Source organism: Heliangelus exortis, chromosome 4, assembly GCF_036169615.1.
Source record: "Heliangelus exortis chromosome 4, bHelExo1.hap1, whole genome shotgun sequence".
In the NCBI taxonomy this organism is placed as follows: Eukaryota; Metazoa; Chordata; class Aves; order Apodiformes; family Trochilidae; genus Heliangelus; species Heliangelus exortis.
This window is the reverse complement of record NC_092425.1, coordinates 35,107,045-35,127,726: the sequence shown is the minus strand read 5'-3', so window position 1 is coordinate 35,127,726 and position 20,682 is coordinate 35,107,045. Positions and strand designations below refer to the sequence as shown.

The 20,682-nt window shown below is 36.5% G+C and overlaps 1 protein-coding gene across 1 annotated transcript in view; it reads right to left on the bottom strand.

Moving 5' to 3' along the window:
• The window catches only part of DHX15 (DEAH-box helicase 15), a 40,685-nt gene that overhangs the window by 8,617 nt on the left and 11,386 nt on the right, over positions 1-20,682 (bottom strand). Inside the window, exons 5-10 of the mRNA XM_071743828.1 lie at positions 20,342-20,560; positions 9,904-10,071; positions 5,400-5,486; positions 4,026-4,175; positions 3,728-3,836; positions 2,436-2,627 (exon numbers count right to left, since the gene is read on the bottom strand). Of these exons, the coding sequence (XP_071599929.1) occupies positions 2,436-2,627; positions 3,728-3,836; positions 4,026-4,175; positions 5,400-5,486; positions 9,904-10,071; positions 20,342-20,560 (925 nt within the window). The remainder of the gene's footprint in view (positions 1-2,435; positions 2,628-3,727; positions 3,837-4,025; positions 4,176-5,399; positions 5,487-9,903; positions 10,072-20,341; positions 20,561-20,682) is intronic.

Here is a 20,682-nt window from a genome sequence, read left to right as displayed (position 1 = left end):
TAATAACTCTAAAGGTTGTGATGGTAGCGGTAGTGGTGGAAGGTTAAACCGTCCTCTGGCGCTACTTGAAATTTTTTAAAAAATTGAAAAAAAAATAGCAATGTGATGAGCTTTATCATTCTCTTACATAAATCTGGTTCAGCCTGACTTGAATAAAAAAACCTGAGTTTTAACATTCCCTTTCCAAATACAGCCCACCAAAGACCACAAACAGTATAGCAGCCAACTTAATTCATGGTCTGTCAACATTCTTTTAGGCTTGTAATGCTGATACTAATTCACAAGATATTGGAAATAACAATAACAGATCTTCACTTTATAGAAATCTTCAGGAGAAAAAAAATCAGTTTTGTTTTGAGGTTAGATTTCAATAAAATTAATGCTAAATAAGATGCTATAAATCCTTTTATCTTTCTCCAGCTGCTTGGGACTACACTAGGCTTCACAAAATATGAATCCCACCAATCTCCTGAGAATACCTCTTTGCATCTCATCTGTCCCTAACAGATGAGAGCCTTTTTGTTGGTTATTATGTGGCATTACTTTATGTTAAAATTCTCATATAGTCACAAACACTACATTTCAAAAATGTGTTGAGTTGAATGCTGGATGGAACTTGAAAAAAACCAACCAACCAAAGAAACCCCACACAGCAACAGTGAACCACATGGTAACAAATCAGAAAGACCAATGCATTAAGTAAAATAGAAATGCAGGTGCAAAATAAACACCCTGTATTTTGGGTCCTGCATTTGAAAATGCAAGCATAAAGTTTATTTTCATTTCAAGCTCAAACTAATAAAAGCAAATTCAAATTTTTTCTGTGTGTTTTGAATATATAATAGCACTTGCTACCTCACAGCAAGACACCAGAGCTCTTATGAAACTATGTACATTCATTTAATCTGCTCATTTATTCTATGCTGTCCTCAACTCTTTTCTGGTATCTAGTTTTCCATTTACTCCAAGCTATTAACATATGAATTGTTATCCAGAACCTAACAACCTTATGTGGACGTAAAGCACCAGAACAAAGTCATGTTGCTGGTTCAAAAAAGTGTTTACTTTGAGAAACAGTCCTCACAAATACTAGGACTGTTGGCTTTGGTTTCTTGAGCTTGGGTTTTTCTGAGAGCCTAATTTTACTTAAAATTCATACATTAACGAATGATCTTGAACACTTTTTTTTTTTTTTTTTAAACCACACAAACACTTATTTCTCATTATTTCCTCTTCAAAATAAAAAGTAGCATGGTGGCTTGAGAAAAAGTAAATAGAAAAAGAGTAAGACATCAGGTGAAGATCACAGATAAAAAGACTCTATTGTTCTGTAGTGCAGATTAAAGAAGAGGGGGAAATGGAAGAGAAAGACAGGCACCAACCTACCACCACCTCCGCAATTAAGCCTAACATTTCATTTACAAAAATTATGATTCTGCCCTGCCCATCTGCTCTGAGTCTGAACAATCATAACTCTGCAACAAACATTTTAGCTTGTTCTTAAAAAAAAAAAAACTTTGATATAAATATACTGTTAAGACTAAACTGGAGCAACAAATTTTACACTTAGCCAAAACATTTTTTTCTATTCAACCAAGTTAAGCAAGTTAACCAGTACACCTGCATTGTGAAGAGCCTAGCAAAACAGTGCATCCAAAAGACAGAAGAGTAGTTATGAGTAGGAATATCCCCATTTTCACAACAGACTACATCTTGCCCTTTGTCCTGTAACAACTAACTACAAAACAGTCAGTTCTGTGTACCTGAAAAATGAGATAGGTTTTCTTGGTAACATTTTTCTCTCATCAAGCTCTCAACAAGCAGCTCTGCACTGATGCAGCGCTATTCACACAAGTTAATTCTTATAAAAAGATACATAGTTCTCCAATGTTTCTTTCTTCCCTTTAAAAGTAATGATTGTTCTTCAGCTTTGCCACTTAGTGACAGAAAAGTATGCCATTATTTCATGTACAAGCTCATAGTTTAATATAAACTACATCATAATCCTTTCAGAAATACTGGGATTTAAAAATGTGCAGAAGAATGCACAATACAAAACAGATTTCACCACCTTCAAAACAGCAAGGCTGAGCTGACATTTCTCATCCTGATTATGAAAGTCCAAAAAGGAAATCTTTGTTCCACTAGCCTGATCTTTCCCCACCCCTCTATCAACTCAAATATATATAAATTTAACTGAAGTCATAAGTAAACTGTCTGACCATTTTATGCACGTTAATTTCCTAAGATTACTATTCATTAGGTTCAAGGTCTCTATGTAAACCCCTGATGATTAAAACCCTTATCTGATGACTAAAAAAAAAAATTCTTGTATTAGAAATATCTTTATATTGTTCATAGTTTTGATATGGAAAACAATTTGTCCCTGAACTGATGATCTGTATTTTGTTCATCATAACTTTCCCAGCCATTACCTGACAACATGGCAGTAATAGAGAGGACCTCATTAGAACAGTTGTAGTCACAACTTGCAATAACCATTTTGGCCAGCTGTGGGTCCAGTGGAAACTCAGCCATCATAGATCCCAACTCAGTCAAGTCTCCATCATCATTTAAAGCAGCCAAGTAATTCAAAAGCTCCAAGGCTCTCATCAGAGTTTCAGGAGCTGAAAGAAAAAAAAAATATTTAGGCAGGCATATTAATCAAACTGCTCTGAAAAAATGAGGAAGCACAGACTAAAAGCCACCTTTTTCATTCAACTGACTTCCAAACACAACACTGTTACCAACTGAGTTATTTACATCCAGCCATGAATGAATTGGGGGGCGGGGAATAATCACTTATTCAGAAGAGCTCTTAACTAGATCAAAAGCTTTGAACACTTGAAAATTCCAGCTTTACAAAATTCAGACAGCAGTGGCATTGTGAAATACTCAGTATCACAGTAATATCACTTCCCCCCAACAATACTCTGATGTGTTTTCCCTTGTTCCATACAGAATACATTGATACAGTGCTAAAGTCTGAGCCATGTAAACTTTAGTTATCTACAGTCTTTCACCACGCTGAGCCTGTAAGAATGCTCTCTTAATCCCCACCTTCCTCATAGTGAGTGGGTATCACATGCACAAAGAAAAACAGAAAGACATCCAAAAGCCTTTCTGCTAAGCTAATGCAGCTCTTCTGGAGAGCTATTTAAAAGCTGACAGATTTATTATTTTCTTTTTTTAATTTTAGGGGGAAAAAGTTAAGCCATGCTGATGTATTTATATATAGCTGACATTTTAAATTAACAATATAACCCAGTTGTTTTTGAAGTATATCTGAACTTTTAACACTGTTAGAAGGCAGATGCACGTTAACTTCATCATTCAAGCCAAAAACATGTATTCAGCTTTAAAAATGCTAGCCAATATTATTTACATATAGTTGTTAACTGATCACTATTAGAACATGTAATCACGGTAGAAAGTAAATAAACCCATCAAGTAACACATTTTCTGATTCTCATAATTTTGTCTTATCCTCTGCAGGCAAGAGGCATTCAGTAGATTCCTTCTTTCCACTAGGAGTTGTTACAGAGACAGAAACTTAAAACATACTAAATTTCAGGATAAACAAGACATTCCTCATGGACAGCTATAAAACAGTGAAAAAAACCAGAGTAGCTTATCCCATGTTGTTGCTATTTAAAATATTAATGAAAATAAAGGTATCAAAAGTCAAAACATAACACAGGAGCCAAGATAAAACAGAGATAGATACCTGGAGGATCCATAAAATCAAAGTGCACCAAATCATCTATACCAAGCTTCTTGAGCTGCAATACTACAGATCCTAAGTTAGACCTCAAAATTTCAGGGTATGTGTTGTCCTGGGGGGGAGGAAGGGGAAAAAAGAAAATTCAGAACACTTGTTCTCTCAAACACTTTAAACTACGTGAGCATTCAAATTTTAAGTTGGTTTGGTAGCATGGCACCACGTACCACTGGATCCAGGCAGCACACACTACCTGTACCAATCAGATGGTTTTATACATGCAATCTGAAAGAAGTAATCTTACCTGCATTTCAGTTTTGTAAGCCTTCTCTGTGTACAGCCTGAAGCACTTGCCTGGTCTGGTACGACCAGCACGGCCAGCTCGCTGCTGAGCAGAAGCTTTACTGATGGCAGTCACCAAGAGAGACTCCACTCTGATGCGAGGATTGTACACCTGGTTGGAAGCAGAATCCCAGGAGAAAGAAGGAAAAGCATGAACACTGCTCATGGATAAGACAACTATCTTAAAACAAAGACTGCTTTAAAGTTACTTGCAAATAAAGCTTCTGACTAGAGTGTTGCAAGTCGTATGTATCTGAGAAAAAAAATTGGCTAAAAAACCATCTGGATCACTGACAGAAAGCTTCAAATACAACTGCCTAGAGAACACCATTTACTTCTTATTCATTTGTTAACAACTCCTGCCAGGTTCCCCGCCCTCCTTAAATGTGTGTATTTTTAGATAAGATTTTCACAGCAGAAGGAATGTGTCCAATTTGTTCTATAGAGTGCTAAATACATTCTTGATGCTCAAATAATTTTATTTTTAAAAGTCATCTTGATACAATTATAAGGTTGAATAATCACGTTCCAGAGGTTAGAAAAATCTAACATTAAGGTTGAATGCAACTGTACAAAATCAGACTGATGACAAAGCAAGACTTTTTCAACACTATTTCAAGGGTACATGCAGACTGTCACAGCAGAAAATGTGTGCTGCAAAATTTCCATTGCAGTCATACATAAACAGCAGCCTTGCCAACTCATTAGGGCTTATGGAATAGAACATACTGTAAAAAAATAATAATAAAAAACAGTAGTCACATAGTAGACTCAGTTGAAGATGTTCTTTGGTCCAAGTTTTGATACTCTCCTGGTGTGTACAGGTATAAATGTGTACAAAAATTGTTTTACTACAGTATGTATTCTTTCACTATAAGAACTACTTGGGAAAAGACTGGGCCTAAATGGTGGCTGACACTTGTGTATGAAGAGGCATTGACTGCACATTCCACTGCATCTGTCATTTTGCAGATATTTAAAAGGCTGACAATATATACGAACACTGAAAGAAATCTCTAAGAAACCTAGTGATGAAGACAGTGGAAAAATGAAGATATTTATATTTTATTCCTAAATATAGGCAATCCATGTACCAGGTCTAACTCTCAAAACACTCACATTTCAATTTTTTGAAAACTGAATTCTTCTGCCCTGTTTTACTGTTTTAGAGCACTCCTGATTATCTGAAGTTTTTAGACTAAATGTAAACCTGTCATAAAACAAAACCAAAACAACCACAGGACAAGATCTGTCTGTTTTCACAAAGGAAAGAGTTACTTGAGCAAACAAGACCAGTATTTTTCCCTACTATAAAGAAAAACACAGCAATACTTACCTTCTGTTTTGCAAAGCCAGGATCAATCACAAACACAACACCATCTATTGTTAACGATGTCTCAGCAATATTAGTGGACACAACAACCTGTTAAAAAAAATTTTAAAAAGCATCATTGCTTTGTGCTGAAGTTGAAGAGCTCTGCTCCTTCCTGCCTCTGCACCAAGAATTTACAGCAAACTTCCCTTCACTTCAGCTACAAGAGTTGCGCTCCAGTACTTTTATAGGACAACCAGTAATCAACCAGATTTACTTCTGTTGAAATCAGATAAATTTTTAACCACTGTTCCTGCTCCCCCTTTGTCTCTAACAATAGCAAATGTTAAAGAGCAAACATTTTACTTGAAGGAGCAATACTCAAATTCTTACCCACATCTTTGCCACAAAACAATACATCAGACAGGATCCCTTTAACATCATCTCTTAATTCCAGCTTTTAAACTTTTTTCAAAAGTTTAAAAGATTGCCCTGTTTAGGGCAATCTAGTTAAATAACATTAAATCCAAAGTTATGTAATTGTACCAGCACAGTTATGCTCTTTTTATTTGTATGTAATAAAGTAGTTGAAATATTCCAGCTAAACTCCTCAACTATATATATTTCAGCTTTGCCTCTTTTAATTACCAGACATTCAAATATCCTTACATACTTAGCACATAAGATTCTTAAATTTCTATACTTACTGAAGGCTGTGTCTCACATAAAAATTAAAATGAAGTGATGCCCAAGTTCTGAGGCTTATTTGCCATAATTTAAATTTTATGTCCAGAAGTGCAGTGTAACAGTCTACATATATCACTAGCTTACATCCCAACAGTGACCACATTAAATCACATGTTACTAGCAAATTTAATCAGCTACCTCCAAAGACTCAAAACCCATTCAGCACTTCATCAACACTACTAACCTTTCACTTCTTAATTTCAGAGCATTCTGTCATCACTGTTTTCAGTTTAGCAATTAGAATTCGAGAGACCCTTCACAATTTGCTCTGAATTACAATGAAGCCAGTGGCTGGACTAGATTGATAATCCTGCTAATTTCTCTTCCTCCTGGCTGATATTTTGCCAGTCAGTTTCTGATTACACTCATCCTGTCTCTTCTTAAGTAGACTCAAGGTTTAAGCTTGCCCAAATATTACTATATATTCAAAGCAGTACTTCACTGGAAAAAAAACCCTGAAATTAATTTGGAGTTATGGTGTTCCACCCTGAAACAACACGCTACTTAAAATTCTCCAACTAAAAAATACTGTACAGCTTTCATTCACAGATAACCTGTACAGATTAGAGACATAAGCCACAAACACCAATGCAATTAAGTGCTGACACAAAAGCACAATGCATTTTTTTTATTAGAAAATTGCAAGTCATTGAATATGCACATTAAACCAGCACTCCCAAGTTAACAGGGTGGTCAATCCACAATTAGATTGCTGCAACAGAGCACGCTTTATCTAGAAGTCTCTTTTTCCAGATCTATTAACATATGAAGCATCCATATGCAGCATCTTCAAATCCCACCTACAGAGCAGTTTCTAGTCTTTGGTCCTGCCTCCCTTCACCAGTTTTTATTAGGACATTAAGATCCATAACTCGACACTTACTATGCTTAGCCCAGCAATTTAACCTGCACTTGAATTAACTTATACATCAACTGTACAGAACCTGTATAAAGTTATTTACACAGTAAATAAGAAAAAAAGTGAAGTATAGTTTTATGTACAGATCTCATTTGGTCACATTGCTTAAAAATCACAATTAATGAACACAAAAAACCCAAGGAATTGAAGAAAAAAAACCCTCGAGGAAATATCTTACAAGCCTAATCAAAGTACAAAATTCCTTGGAAATCAAACAAATGAAATTAGTGCTAACTATGTAAAATAATAAATTGTATCTAATTAGCTTTGACTGAAGTTTTGCAATTACCAAAAAGATTGCATTAAAAGTGTTTGTAAATTACTGTTTTGTTTCAAACTGTATTGTTTGATACACCAAAGAATATTAGAGGCTACTTTAAACCAGTTACTGTAGTAAAATCTACATATTATCTATATACAAAAATCTCTATCACATATGTATTAACTAGTCATGCTTAAGACTTCTGGAAAAAAAAACCCAAAAACCAAACAGAACACCATTTGGAAAGAAGGAATAAGGTAGGAAAGGGAGTACAAAGGCTCCTTGTTAAGTCATCTTCATTTTTCTCCAGATTCTATATTAAATGCTCTGATTAATTGTAACAGTAAAAACTTTATCTTCAATCTAAACCTTTCTTGCAATGATAGTTGATCTTGCCTAGCACAACCAAGAGGACAAAATGCTAAATTATCAAGCTGTATCAGTACTAGCTGTTACCATCACTACTACTGCAGATGCCACACATCTTTCAGTATCTTACCTTTCTTTCACAAAATTAAATCTCCAGAGATACTCACTCAGGTACTGCAAGTACTTCACTTCAGTTTTTATGACCATTAGAGCCTTTGAAATGATTAAGACCTCCTGCTAGCTTGCTCCCCTCAGCAGTTCCAAAACCTAGTTTCAACAAGGTTCAGGTGGCTGCATGAAAGCTGATTTTTATAAGATAGTGGAGGCACCACAACCCATGGTCCTGCTTTACATATCTTGATTTCCAAGACTAACATAAACTAAGATATCTGAAATTTACAGAGACAGACTTTCACTCATTGCTGGATTCACTATGGAAATGAAAATCGAAACACGGAAGCCAGAACATTTCACTTAAAACAGGCATAGAGGAAAAGTTTTGTGTTTGGGATTTTTTGGTGGTTTTTTTGTTGTTGTTGTTGTTGATTTTGGGTTTTTTTTTTTGTTGCTTATGTATTTTGTGGCTGCTTTGTGCATGTGATCTTTCCAGCATAGCATTTTTTTCTTGTAGTCAAAGAGGGTGCTACACTCAGACAAAGGTACTGGCTTTATCAAGTCGTTGTAATGAGAATTATACACTGCATCTCTTTACCCTTTTACCAAGAAAACCAGAAACTGCATTATTTTGAAGTGCACCATTTTAAATATGAACAAAAATTTAATGAAATATCCACTTATCTTCTCATTTTTACCCCACTGATTCTCCCTCCAGCATTCCTCCAGGATTAGTAAGCAGGAGGCTGTGTGGGGCCAGGGTTCAACCACAAGGCCAAGGGTGCAGAAGCAGCTGGGAGGGGATACAGATGGGACAGACCAGAGGGATATTCCATGCCATGTGACACCATGCTCAGCATATAAAGCTCAGAGGAGGAGGAGGAATGGGAGGGATGTTCACAGGGATGGAGTTTGCCTACCCCAGTAACCATTACCCATGCTGCAGCCCTGATTTCCTGGGCATGGCTGAGCACCTGCCTGCCAATGGGAAGCAGTGAATGAATTCCCTGTTTTGCTTTGCTTGTGTGCACGGCTCTTCCTTCACCTATTGAACTGTCTTTATCTCAACCCACACAACTTCTCACTTTCACTCCATGCCACCAGAGGTTAGTGGCTGTGTGGGGTTGTGTTGCCAGCTGGGGTTAAACCAAGACAAATACACAGCTATCACTTGTTCATCACCAAAAATCAATTTCATTCACTCAAGTCATTTGCTAATAGTCTTGTTGCAGCATTAGTTTCATGATTTCAGACTGTACCCTTTCTGCAATCAACTTCAATAAGAAAAAGAGGATCATTTCACTGAATTTGTTAAGTGCTTTATTCTTCCAGAACACAAGGAAAGCTGTTGATAGTATTCCTCATGCACTGTACTGCACAAAAAAGCAAATAATCAAGGAATAAAACCTCCCTAGAGCATATACACAGTATGATTCATCTTTGACCTTCAAAATATTAACTTTGAGATTGCTACAGTTTCATATAGCATTAGTTTAACTCAAGGAAGCTCTATTAAGATTCCTTCCAAACGTTCAGTTTTAGAGAAATAAACACATAGTTTCTAATGTGGTTTATGTAAGCATTCAAGAATTGAACTGTTAATTTTATGAATAACACTCACTAGTGTCATTTCAGGTTTTTCAGTTTCTCAATCCATTTTGCCTAAAGAACATAATTTCCTTGCTTACTACACTACAGAAAACACCAACCTAATTTTTGTGTATTTACTGTAACTTGCACCTTGTCACGAACCTTGAGCAACAGACAAAACCTGCCCAAGACCCAAAAAGGGCATCTCGGAGTAAACAGTGAAAAAATCCCATCCCTCCACACAAAGCTTTGTTTTCAAATTCAGTATTTAATCTGACATTATATTTCTCATAAGAAACTTGTATGAATGCACCTCCTATTCAGTCAAATCTGTTACTAGAACACACCTGTGTTACAGGTAGTCAGTTTTAAATTGCATTGAGAAACAAACTCCAAGGAGTCTTCATCTAAAATACCTTCCACTTGCTGCTGTCCAAATACATTTAGGAGAGCTGCAGCTCATTTAATTGCACACAACTGGAAGTAGTCAGTCACTAAACAGAATACTAAAACAGTATACTATTTACCTTTCTTCCTATTGCTCCATTTTGTTTTTTTGGTGGGGGAGGTTCAAAAATCCTTTGCTGCTGCTGTGGAGGGAGGGTGGAATACAATGGAATGATTTTGATGTCACCAACTTCAGGGCCTAAATCATCAATTTCACGTTTTATCCTCTTGCAGGCTTCATCAATCTCCTGTAAAACAAACAAACAAACATGGTTAAAAGAGAACCCCACAAAAAAGACAGCACGCTTTGTTTTAGAGTGCTTTATGACAATTACATGATGTCTACACCCTGAAAAACAATTACAGTAACTTCTACTTTAAAAAATAAAAGTAATTTTATTAAAATCGAGGTGCTTGCTGAATTTGCAATCAGATTTCCACAATACTTGAAGATGCTTCAGCTTCCATACTCTAATGAATAGCCTAATTTGCATTCAACATCCTTTTTCTTTTAGTCATGTTTCCTAATTAATTCTCTGCAAATTGTACTAAAATTGAAATCTCTCACCCTGGAATATTAAACTGCACTCATGACCTTTTCAATTTTCACAATCTAAGAAATTGATGTGCAGGATATTTAAAATAAGCTAATTAAGCTCTCATGCCATATATCACTAATGCTATTATATGGAAGATTGTTCTCATTAGGTACAATGAAGCAAAACACCTTTACAGTATAAACATGGAAGCTCAAAAATAAATCTCTCAATCCAGTGTTTCAACTTTCACTTTAACTGAAATATAATTTAATCTTAAGTCAATTAAATACTCCTAATATGAGAAAGATTTTTCATTACTTTCCTTGTTCAGTATTTTTTACAGTATTTGATAGCTTATTTTCTGACTAGCTTTCCATGCAAAGAAGTTCACCATGGACCAATTATTTACAATTCTGTCTCATTTTAAACAACCACATTTAAGTCAGCTAGGTGACCTATAGTTAAAGTTACAAGATTTAATGGAAATTTAAGTGCACAAAAATTTAGGTCAATGAATAGCACAATTCATTAACTTCAATTTAAGAATTACAACAGAGCCTCTACTGGTATAACTGAAAGGCAAGCTTAGCAACTATTGATATTCCAGCTGAACCACTGACAAGAACAAAGTCATCATGACAGGAAGCAACAATTGCCAAAAAATGACTGCAACATACTTCAAAAAAGAGGCCAGACCTCCCTTATAACAAATAATTCACCAGCATGAAGCTGAAGTGATGCTTAGGACTCAAGCAAATACACAGAACAGGTTAACCTAAAGGTTCTGTAAAAATTAGTGCTTTAACTGTAATTAAAAAAGCAAACTCAACCTCCCTTTCAGAAAACAAGTTGAAATAAACCTTGGAATAAATGTGGGTCTTTATAACTTGTTCTTAAGAGAGACTTGTAACTTTTTAGCACAACTTTAAAAAGCACAGTTTAAAGAATACAAACAACACAATTCTCATGTCCTATATTGATCAGTAAATATAATAAATGTAAATATGGCAAAACGAAGACTCTTCTTTGATGTAAGAGCCCTTTAATAGTAAGCCTAATGCTTTCTGGCATTATCTTGCCAATTTGAATTAACTGCAGATATTTACAAAAAACCTTTTCAACAAAGGTGCACTTTGCCAACAAATCCAATACACCCTTCATAAAATTTAAGAGGCATACAAGAAACTGAGTTGGAATGCCCCCTACTGGTTTATTAACAGAGAATTAATTTCTTTACACAGATGTCAATATCTGGTGTACTGCTGATAAATCCTTTGTTAAAGTTCAGTAATAGCCTCCCAGTGAAAAAGAAAAATCTAACTTAACTGACAGATCACACAAAGTAGCTCAGTAAATTAAACCTTTAACAATGGTGCTCATGTAAAAAGACAACATGTTAAAATAGTAACTAGACAGCTACACTCCCTCCCAAATTTGAAAGTCTTCGAAAGACTTGACAAGCTGATACTTGGGCCTGTTACATATTTAATATAAAGAGACAGAACTCAGAAGCCAAAAGCTAAAGTAAAAATCCAATACAGACCTTAGTTCCTGATCTGAAGGTCACTACACTCTTGCATGGAATTTGGGCAAATTACTGGGAAAGCTCTGGTGCTGGGTAGGACACTTAATCTTCAACAGCAGAGACTAGAGCCTCTAGGACAGTTTTATACTTTAGAGTAAAATACAAACAAGTAGTGATAAATGAAAGCACTACAGCCTTCAGGCCACATGTGTTCACAGCCACCTATCATCTTTCAGAAGAGATCAAAGTTCTATTTCTCTCTAGAGTTTCCCTATGCAGTTTCAAAGTATCTTTAATCCAGACTCATTAAAAAACCTCAACATAGGGATGACCAATGCACACATAACCATCACTCCACAGATTTGCACAGGTCACTACAGATGTGCTGAAATTAAGATGCAAATCAAAGAACCACTGTCTGAAGACAGTAAAAGAGAAATCTTCTGTTCTAAACTGTTCTAAACTTTATTTTTTTAAAAAAGGAAAAAAACCAAACAAAACCAAAAAACCAACAAAATTTAAGAAGGCTGTTTTTTTTTAATTTACCCTACAAGCAGGAAATGGTATTTCTACTTCAACTGTATTCACAAACACCCCCCCCAATCCAGCAGACAAAACTGGTATCTCAAAGTACACCATCTAGAATGCATATATGCAGTAAGAACAATCTTAAGAGTATTAGGAGTCATTTAAGTCCTGCAAGTTTCATGTCACAGAATCACCTTTGTTGGTCAAGACCTTCAAGAGCATCAAGTCCAACCACTGACCTAACACTGACAAGACCTTAGGTAAGCCATATCCCTAAGTACTACATTTATACTATTAAATACCTCCAGGAATGATGACTCCACCACTGCCCTGGGCAGCATGTGCCAATGTCTGATAAACCCTTTCCAGTGAAGAAATTATTCATAACATTCAACCTAGAAAACCCTGTATTTGTATCACAAAAATCTGTATCACATGAAAATAAATTTAAGTCTGGAGATAAGAGATATAGTTGAAGGTATAACCATGACTTTAATCCTCTGAAAATTCAGCAAGTTAAACTGAACTGTCCTGACTTACTGAAGGATGACAGGCTTTTTGAAAAAAACAACAACACACACACACATTTGAGTATTTGCACACCATCTACTTCAAATCCAATGAAGAGGGTTTATTCCATCAACCCACATGTAAGACGTTCTTCTTCCAGGAGGAACAAGATGGAAGGCACAAGTGAATTTGTCTTGCATTTAGATTATGCCCCAAAAATTCCTCAGAGTCCTCACTATCAGACCACCAACCTGCAATAGCAGGTATCAGGGTACCAAGAGCAGGAACAGACACGGGATCAGAGGAGCCACATGGTTAGCCCCATGGCTGCCTAGTGCCTCAACACAAAGCCCTGCTACAGAATTAATCAAGTAAGAAAGCAGGCTTAGACAATACTGAAGCTACTAGGCTGAACTTGAACCTAGCTCCACAGAGAACTGAAGATTTTTACTGTTTAAGCAACAGCCCTGAGTAAAAACTGTAGTCAATGACACTGTCCATCAGTACATTCATTCTCAAAAGAGCTATTGAAAGGCAAATAGCAAACAGACCACAAAAATGGGAAATGTTACATGCTAGCTAAAACATTTATTTCAAGCTTCAAGTTCCACAAACTCAGTATGCCTTCCCTTCACAACATCTTATCAGAATTGTTCCAGATGGTCTTAATACACACTTTAAAGCTTCCAAAAACCTTATTGCTTGGTCCAACCAAAATAAATTAACAATATGCAGACAGATCTATAATTTGCTGCAATACTATGGAAAGTAAAAACCAGGAGCAGCTAGAAACTTCATAGTAATACACATGGAGTATTCAACAGCATAAATGAGTCCCCTTGGAAAAGCTCTAAAGACAGACAAGAATCAGTAAAGCTAAAATATTTCTTCTTATGGATATACTTGTCAACAAGGAGGTAATGGGGTGGTATTTTTCAACCAGGTAAAACAAAGTTATCTAAGCATCCAAGGGAGACAGTCTACAGCTTGTACTTTGTAACCCACAGCTAAATAAAGATAGTTCACAAAAGGAAAAAAGTGGTGATTTCAAGCAAATGATTTCATCAAGATTACTACTATTAAATCAAATTTAACCTAATTTTAATGACTTTTCTTCCAAGACATTGGTGTCATTAAGGCCAGTCCTACACACATAAGCCCTGAACAGGCTACTTGGCCTTCAAACAACTGGTAGACAACAGGCAATACTCAAACTACCTTTCAAATGAGGTGGATTTCATTCAGGAACCTAAGTATCAGAAAGCAATTCTGTGACACCAAAAAACTTCAGGATTTCAACTGGAACTGCCATTGTGCCATAACTTTCAGCAAGACCTAAGTATGTAAGGGAACCAATCCTTTGCAGTGTTTTGTTTAGGAACCAAGACAGAGCAGGGTGTAGTTTCCCTCTGATGTAATAGAAACACCAGTGCAGCCATCTGTATTTTCACATAATAGTAAGTAGATTACTTATGCCTCCTCAAATTGACAAGATTTTTACTCCATTTTAACCCAATTTTCCAAAGAATAGGCTGGCTGATGAGTAGTGCCTACAGTGAGTTTTATTCCTCACACTGAAGCTGTGTTTCCCTGCAGCCTGAAATGCAAAGATCCACCAGACTAGAGGGAAACTATTGGAAGCCTATTGACAGAAGTGGAGCTGAATACTCAGAATGGTGGGACTGCTGGCTATATTCCATTTCAGCATCCTCTGGAAAAGGATAACATGCCAACTACTCATATCAACCTTTCAAAATATTAGAAGCATGGTGCTTTACGTTCCCCTTCTCATGGCAGATCAATACATCTACAAGTGAAATAGCTGCTTATATTAAATGATTAAGCTGACACAGAGCAGAACTTTTCCTCCAGCTCTGGTGAAATAGTGAGGAAACTTCATCTCAGTGTGTATAAATAACACATACAAGTTTTCAAAAGCCAAAAAGCACTCCTGAGTCAGACCACTCACTCATGAACAGCACTAAGAGCCTACAGTAACACTACATACTTTGAAAAGTGTTATATATCTTACAGTATCAACAAAGAAAACACAAGAGCTATTGGTAGTGTATTTAATGCTTCAGATTCTGGTCAGAATTGAAGTACTACAAGGCACTTTTAACCATTCAGTGAGGTAAATACATTTGATGTCATACCAGCTAAAATTGCTGGGCTGTAACAGTGGAAACAGACCTCACTGCATTTACTCTTTGTACAATCAGTGTTGAAGGCTGCTCCCTGGTCAACAGGCTCTTACTCCTTTGCAACAGTTAAATTAACCACAGAAATCTCTAGCTGCAGGTTGGGTTTTTTAATGCTAGCAACTTTCAGAGTCTGCTCTTTTGTCTTCCATCCTGCCCAGTACTGCTTGCATCCCCCACACCAGAACAACTAGAAAAACTACTGCAGCTAAAACAAGACACAGAGCAGAGGTTAATTCCCACCCTCCCTCTTTTTTTTTTTTCCCCCTTTCTCACCATAACAGCAGTTATAATTTTACCTGCATTGCAGAAAGTAAAGATAAAACCTTCCACATTGCTCCAAGGACAATATGGGAAGGGGATAAAAGGAAGGTCTCCCAAGAAGCCTGGTTCTTTAACATAACAAAAATTATCTGGGAAGACATGATGAAAAGCTCCCAGCGTTTGAAAACAAGAGGACAAAACTTAGAGCCTTGTGAAAACTAAAACCATATAAAAACTAATGTCAATCCCAACCAATCCCCTGCTCTCTACCCCTTCTATGTGCATAAGTAAGTACTAGCAAGACTGAAAATGTGAACTGCACTTAGTAATACTAAGTAGTATTTGGTGATACTTTTTTTTTTCTCCTAAAAGATATTACTTTTGAAAGCCTTATCCCAGAAAAGCTCATCTGTGAGACTTTTAAAGATGGTCTGTGCCAGTTTAATTCAAAAACATGTTTGTTCCTCAGGCTCTATATCAGAACACACAGCAAAGACAGACTCAAATAAATGAGCCGCAACCCAATACTTCACCATCTGGCTCCAGTACAGCATCTCCACTGTTTATCATCTCACTACTATACTACTCAATATTCCCTAGTTCTGCATCAAAAACTAAGGATCTGAACATAACACTGGCAGTTTATCTAAACAGAGCTGCATAGCTCTTGTTTATATGTTGGTATTTCTGCAGTAAAAAGTGAGTGCTCATACTGAAAGATTACTATTAGCAAGATTAAAAACATGAAATTATAGGAGCAGTTGCATGCATACATTATTGAGACAGTAAACCACATCTTTAAGAAGCAAGCTAAACAAACACTGTCAAGATTCTTGCATAAAGAAGTTCCATCACATGGTAATCAAAAAGCAAAACCCAGGAAGAGTAGCAGCAGTGAGTTTAAATATTCCTGCTAAGCTAACAATCCAGCATGATTTTCCTTCCCTTTTGTTTGTGTGCAGGACCCATCTGTGTTGCCATGGATGAGGCTTGAAATTACACTGACACTAAACAGCAGTTACCAAGCCAGTGACCACAGGTTACCCCAAGCCACCAAAGTACTTCAAGTGCTTCCATTCACTCTGGCTCACAGGCCAAACTGGTTTATGTAAACACCTGTTTAACTTGCTGCTCAGGCTCCACTCAATTGAGATTTAAACTGTATCTCATTATCTTTAGAAAAAATGTTTCTACAAAAGGATGGTGACTAGCAATGTCATTTTAAGCATATTTAGTTGAACAAATGCAAAACAGAATTCAAACATAGTCCTTAGAAGCATCATTTCAGGAACCCTTTCTTCAGTGGAGCACATTCTCCATTTGGAGCACATACACTATCCCATAAAATGAGTAAATCCTGAAGGAAACCTACACATAAGGCAGTATCACTGGATGCATAAATAGCAAGTACCTCCCAAACCAGAAATATCAGGCAGACATCTTAATCCTCCTTCTTCTTCTTTGAGTTTGTATCACAAACAGAAGCATTTGCCAGTCATACCTGGTTTTGATGACATGAACCTTCTAGAAACTGTCTGACCTTAAAGCTATACAGAAAATCATCAATTTCCCTTTCTCCATGAATGAAAGCAAACTGCTAAAAGTTAAATTGAGGAAACAACAGTACCAGCTACAACAGCTGCAGTTTCAGATGCTCTCAATACAAATTCATAGAGAAACAATTTTGTAAAATTATGTACTTTGACAAAAAAAGTCATCCACTGAACAAGTCAACATAACTGAGAACTGCTCTGTGAACAAGTCAAAACTGAAGCTGTCTCAGAACTATTCCTATACTGTCTTTTTGAACCGTTCTAATTAAAATATTAAATATTCACATCTTCTCAAAAGAAGAACAAAAAAAAAAAAAAACCTAATTTCCTCCCTTTGCACTTAAACACAATAATTATTACTCTTCTTTCAGCTTATGTTTCCCAACTCAATACTTTCTATGCAAAGTTAAAACAGACATAACCTGTGCTCACTGAAGCCCAGCACACTGCCACCAGAACTGAAACCAATATTCTTCAGTTTACTTATCTACAATCAAGAAAACCACTATCATCTGTACTTCAAATCTCCAGATGCAGCCTGCATTTATTCTTCCTCCTAAGTGTGTAACTGCATCTGGCTCTATGAAGAAAAGGGTGCTGAGGAGACAGAGGACAACATACTTTAAAGTGCAAAGTGCTAGCTTACCAAGATATTTAAGACTGTTTCTCTGCCATTATTTCTGACTCCCCCATCCCAGAAGTTCCCTCCAGAAGTATTTTACACCTACTCTCAGATTACTGATCTTAAGCATGTGAAATCTAATACTGTTTTATCAGAACTCCAGTAAAGAATAAACCAGCCACCTCTGAGATCTGCAGGTAAGCCAGTCTTGAGAAATTTTAAAGTCATTTAACAAATGGGTATTTACACAACTAGAATACCAAATTTGTAATCTCAATGACTGAGAACAAGTCTGACAAAACATATTGTCTAACAAAGACACACTGACTGAAGTGTAATTATGCTATTTCCTTGTGAACAGAATTCCCTGTCAGAGTCTCTAATTTTGCATGTGACTGACATCAGCCAACCTGGCTCACAGTTTACCAGGTCATACATTTGTTTAATATTCGCACAAAACATGAATATTATTTCCATCTTTGGCAATCTCCCTGATACACCAGGGTGGGGGTTTTGTAGGGTTTTTGTTTTGTTTTCATTTTGTTGTTTTTTTTTTTTTTAAATACATCAACAGATAAGCTCTCCTTGCAGCAACTGAGATACAAATCCTGTTTCAAACACTAGCACTAGCAAGTAAGGACCCTCCTTCTACCTTATATCACTGCAATCACTTCTCACCTGAAGCCTCTTAAAGTTCACACTTGACTGGCTTCACCTAGAGCATCTTCCCTCTATGTAACATCACTTGGCTTTGTAAATGCATCTTTCAGACAAGAAAATCGAATCATCCTGTACATCATATTGTTCCCCACAATCTGAAAGAATTGCATAGAATTTCTGCCTAGTAAAACTCGGTAGAAAGACTTAAGCTACTAAATTTTTTCTGAACTCAGACCAAATCATGGCAGCAGTGCCCAAAGCATGCTTTAGATTACAGAGGGTCAAATCACTTTGGATTCAATAGTAGTACACATGTAGCTTGTATTATGAGACTCAAAGATGGGCCTGTAGAGGCCCCAAAACATCATGAATCAAAATGGATGTAAAACAGTTCAAAACATCTCTACAGAAACTAAACCAGACTTCCAGCTTTATGATAACCACCTAAATTCACACTAGCTCCAAGCAGAGCAACTCCACTGCTCCTGAACAATAGCAGCAATCATGGACTGGACAATTCTAGACAATAAGACAATGATGGCTTACTAATGCAAATTTCAAGTGTTTCAGCAAGGCAATTCAGGGATACTGTTGAATACATATATGCATAATTATATCTGTGTATATGATCATGTATTATGTGCATGATGTTGTTAAAAATGTGTTTGTAATACATTTTTTCCTCTAAATTAACCCAGTGGACAACAAAGAACCAGTTCATACAACTGGTATTAAGAACAGTTGAGCCTACATCCTCTTGCTAAACATGAGCTGGTAACATCTGGAGGAACTCTCCCACTCCCATAAAAAATTTAGAGCAATCCACATCAATTGATGCAGCAAGGACATCATTTATAACTGATAATTAGAAGGGCAAGCATTTCTTCTTCATGAAAAGTTCAAGCCTGATCTACAACCCTGATAAGAAAATTATCTGCTGAAAGAGCTGGACAGCAGTGTTCTTTTCTGTTGCTACAGGTTCATTTGTCCCCTCCTAACAGCTGATTTACTCACTCATATTTGCCTGCCAGCCTCATCTGAGCTAGAACAGATAACTAACACCAGCCAGGTTTCAAAGCCACAACTGTTAAATTATTTTCCCTGCCTGTACTTCAATTCACTCCAAAGAAGCACCTAGTATTTGCTTTTACAGTAACAGACATTGTTTTAGTTTTGTAAAGGAGGAGATTGGCAATCTACTCAAGAAGCCCATGTACCTTTAGTATCACAAGTTATTTGTCCTATTATTCCCCCCCTTGGCATAGTTAGACTGTGTACCCTGGCATTAAAGTGTGAATTGCTCTACATGCTTTGAGGGGTATTTTTCAAGAGAAGTGACTGCAAGAACAATGAATTAGAAAAATATTTTAGCTAGCTGCATTTCTCCCCCTGCTAAAAATACTAATTCTAGGTTAAAGCAGTCATGTAAACTTTCACAATGCCCGTGGGGTCTTTTAGCTCTTCATCTCTAGTCTACTTACAATAGTGACACTCAAAAGAGCTTCAAAGCAACAGATTAGGACTGGAAAAAAAATAACAAACCACATTTATTTCAAACAAAGGATTTAAGATTTCCAGAAAATCCTAATTTCCTCATGTAGTTTAGCTTAAGTGCTTTTGTACAATCCTCTTTTACAAGGCACCGAGTTAATTGCTGAGACAACTCCTGGTATTTGTGGTACAGAAAGACTACAATCTAATGCTCAAAGCTATTAATAAAAAAAACCGAAAAACCCCCACTTTTACTAAAACTACCACTGTCAGGTAAGTAGCAGAACCAAACTGTTACTCTCTAAATAAGTTGTATGATACACAAGTGTATAGAACATTTTCAATAAAAACACAGATGCCACCAGGGACACAGAACTTGAGTTGACATCAGTAAAAATCTGGCATTTATATTCTAGGCTTCTCTTCTAGAAATACATTAATATGATATTTTAGAGGGCTTGCATAGCATATGCATATTACAAATACAATGTCTAATGTCTCAAGTGTGTGATAGGAAACCTAGGGTCATTCAGGCAGTAAAACAGAAAGGATGATAAACATTTCAGCCTACACCAAAGCATCTTTCCACGCATAGATTTAAAAGAAAAAATAGGGAAGAAAGTACCTCTTGTCCAGTAAGAAAGAGAAGAAGATCTCCTTCCTCTTCTTCACACATATGAATTTGGATGACTGTTCGAATGGCAGCCTCAAGGTAGTCCCTTTCTGGTTCTGGAGTATAGAATATCTCCACTGGATGGGTGCGACCCGGAATAGTCAGAAGAGGACAGTTATCAAAATAGATCTGAAACTTGCCAGCATCTAAAGTAGCACTCATAACTATAACCTGTAGGTTTGGAAGACAAAAAAACAGTTACTCCAAACGCTAGCAAGATTTTGTGCAATTGATTCATACCATCTGTAATAATAAGAAACTAAGCTCAAATATTTACTATGATTTAAGCATGC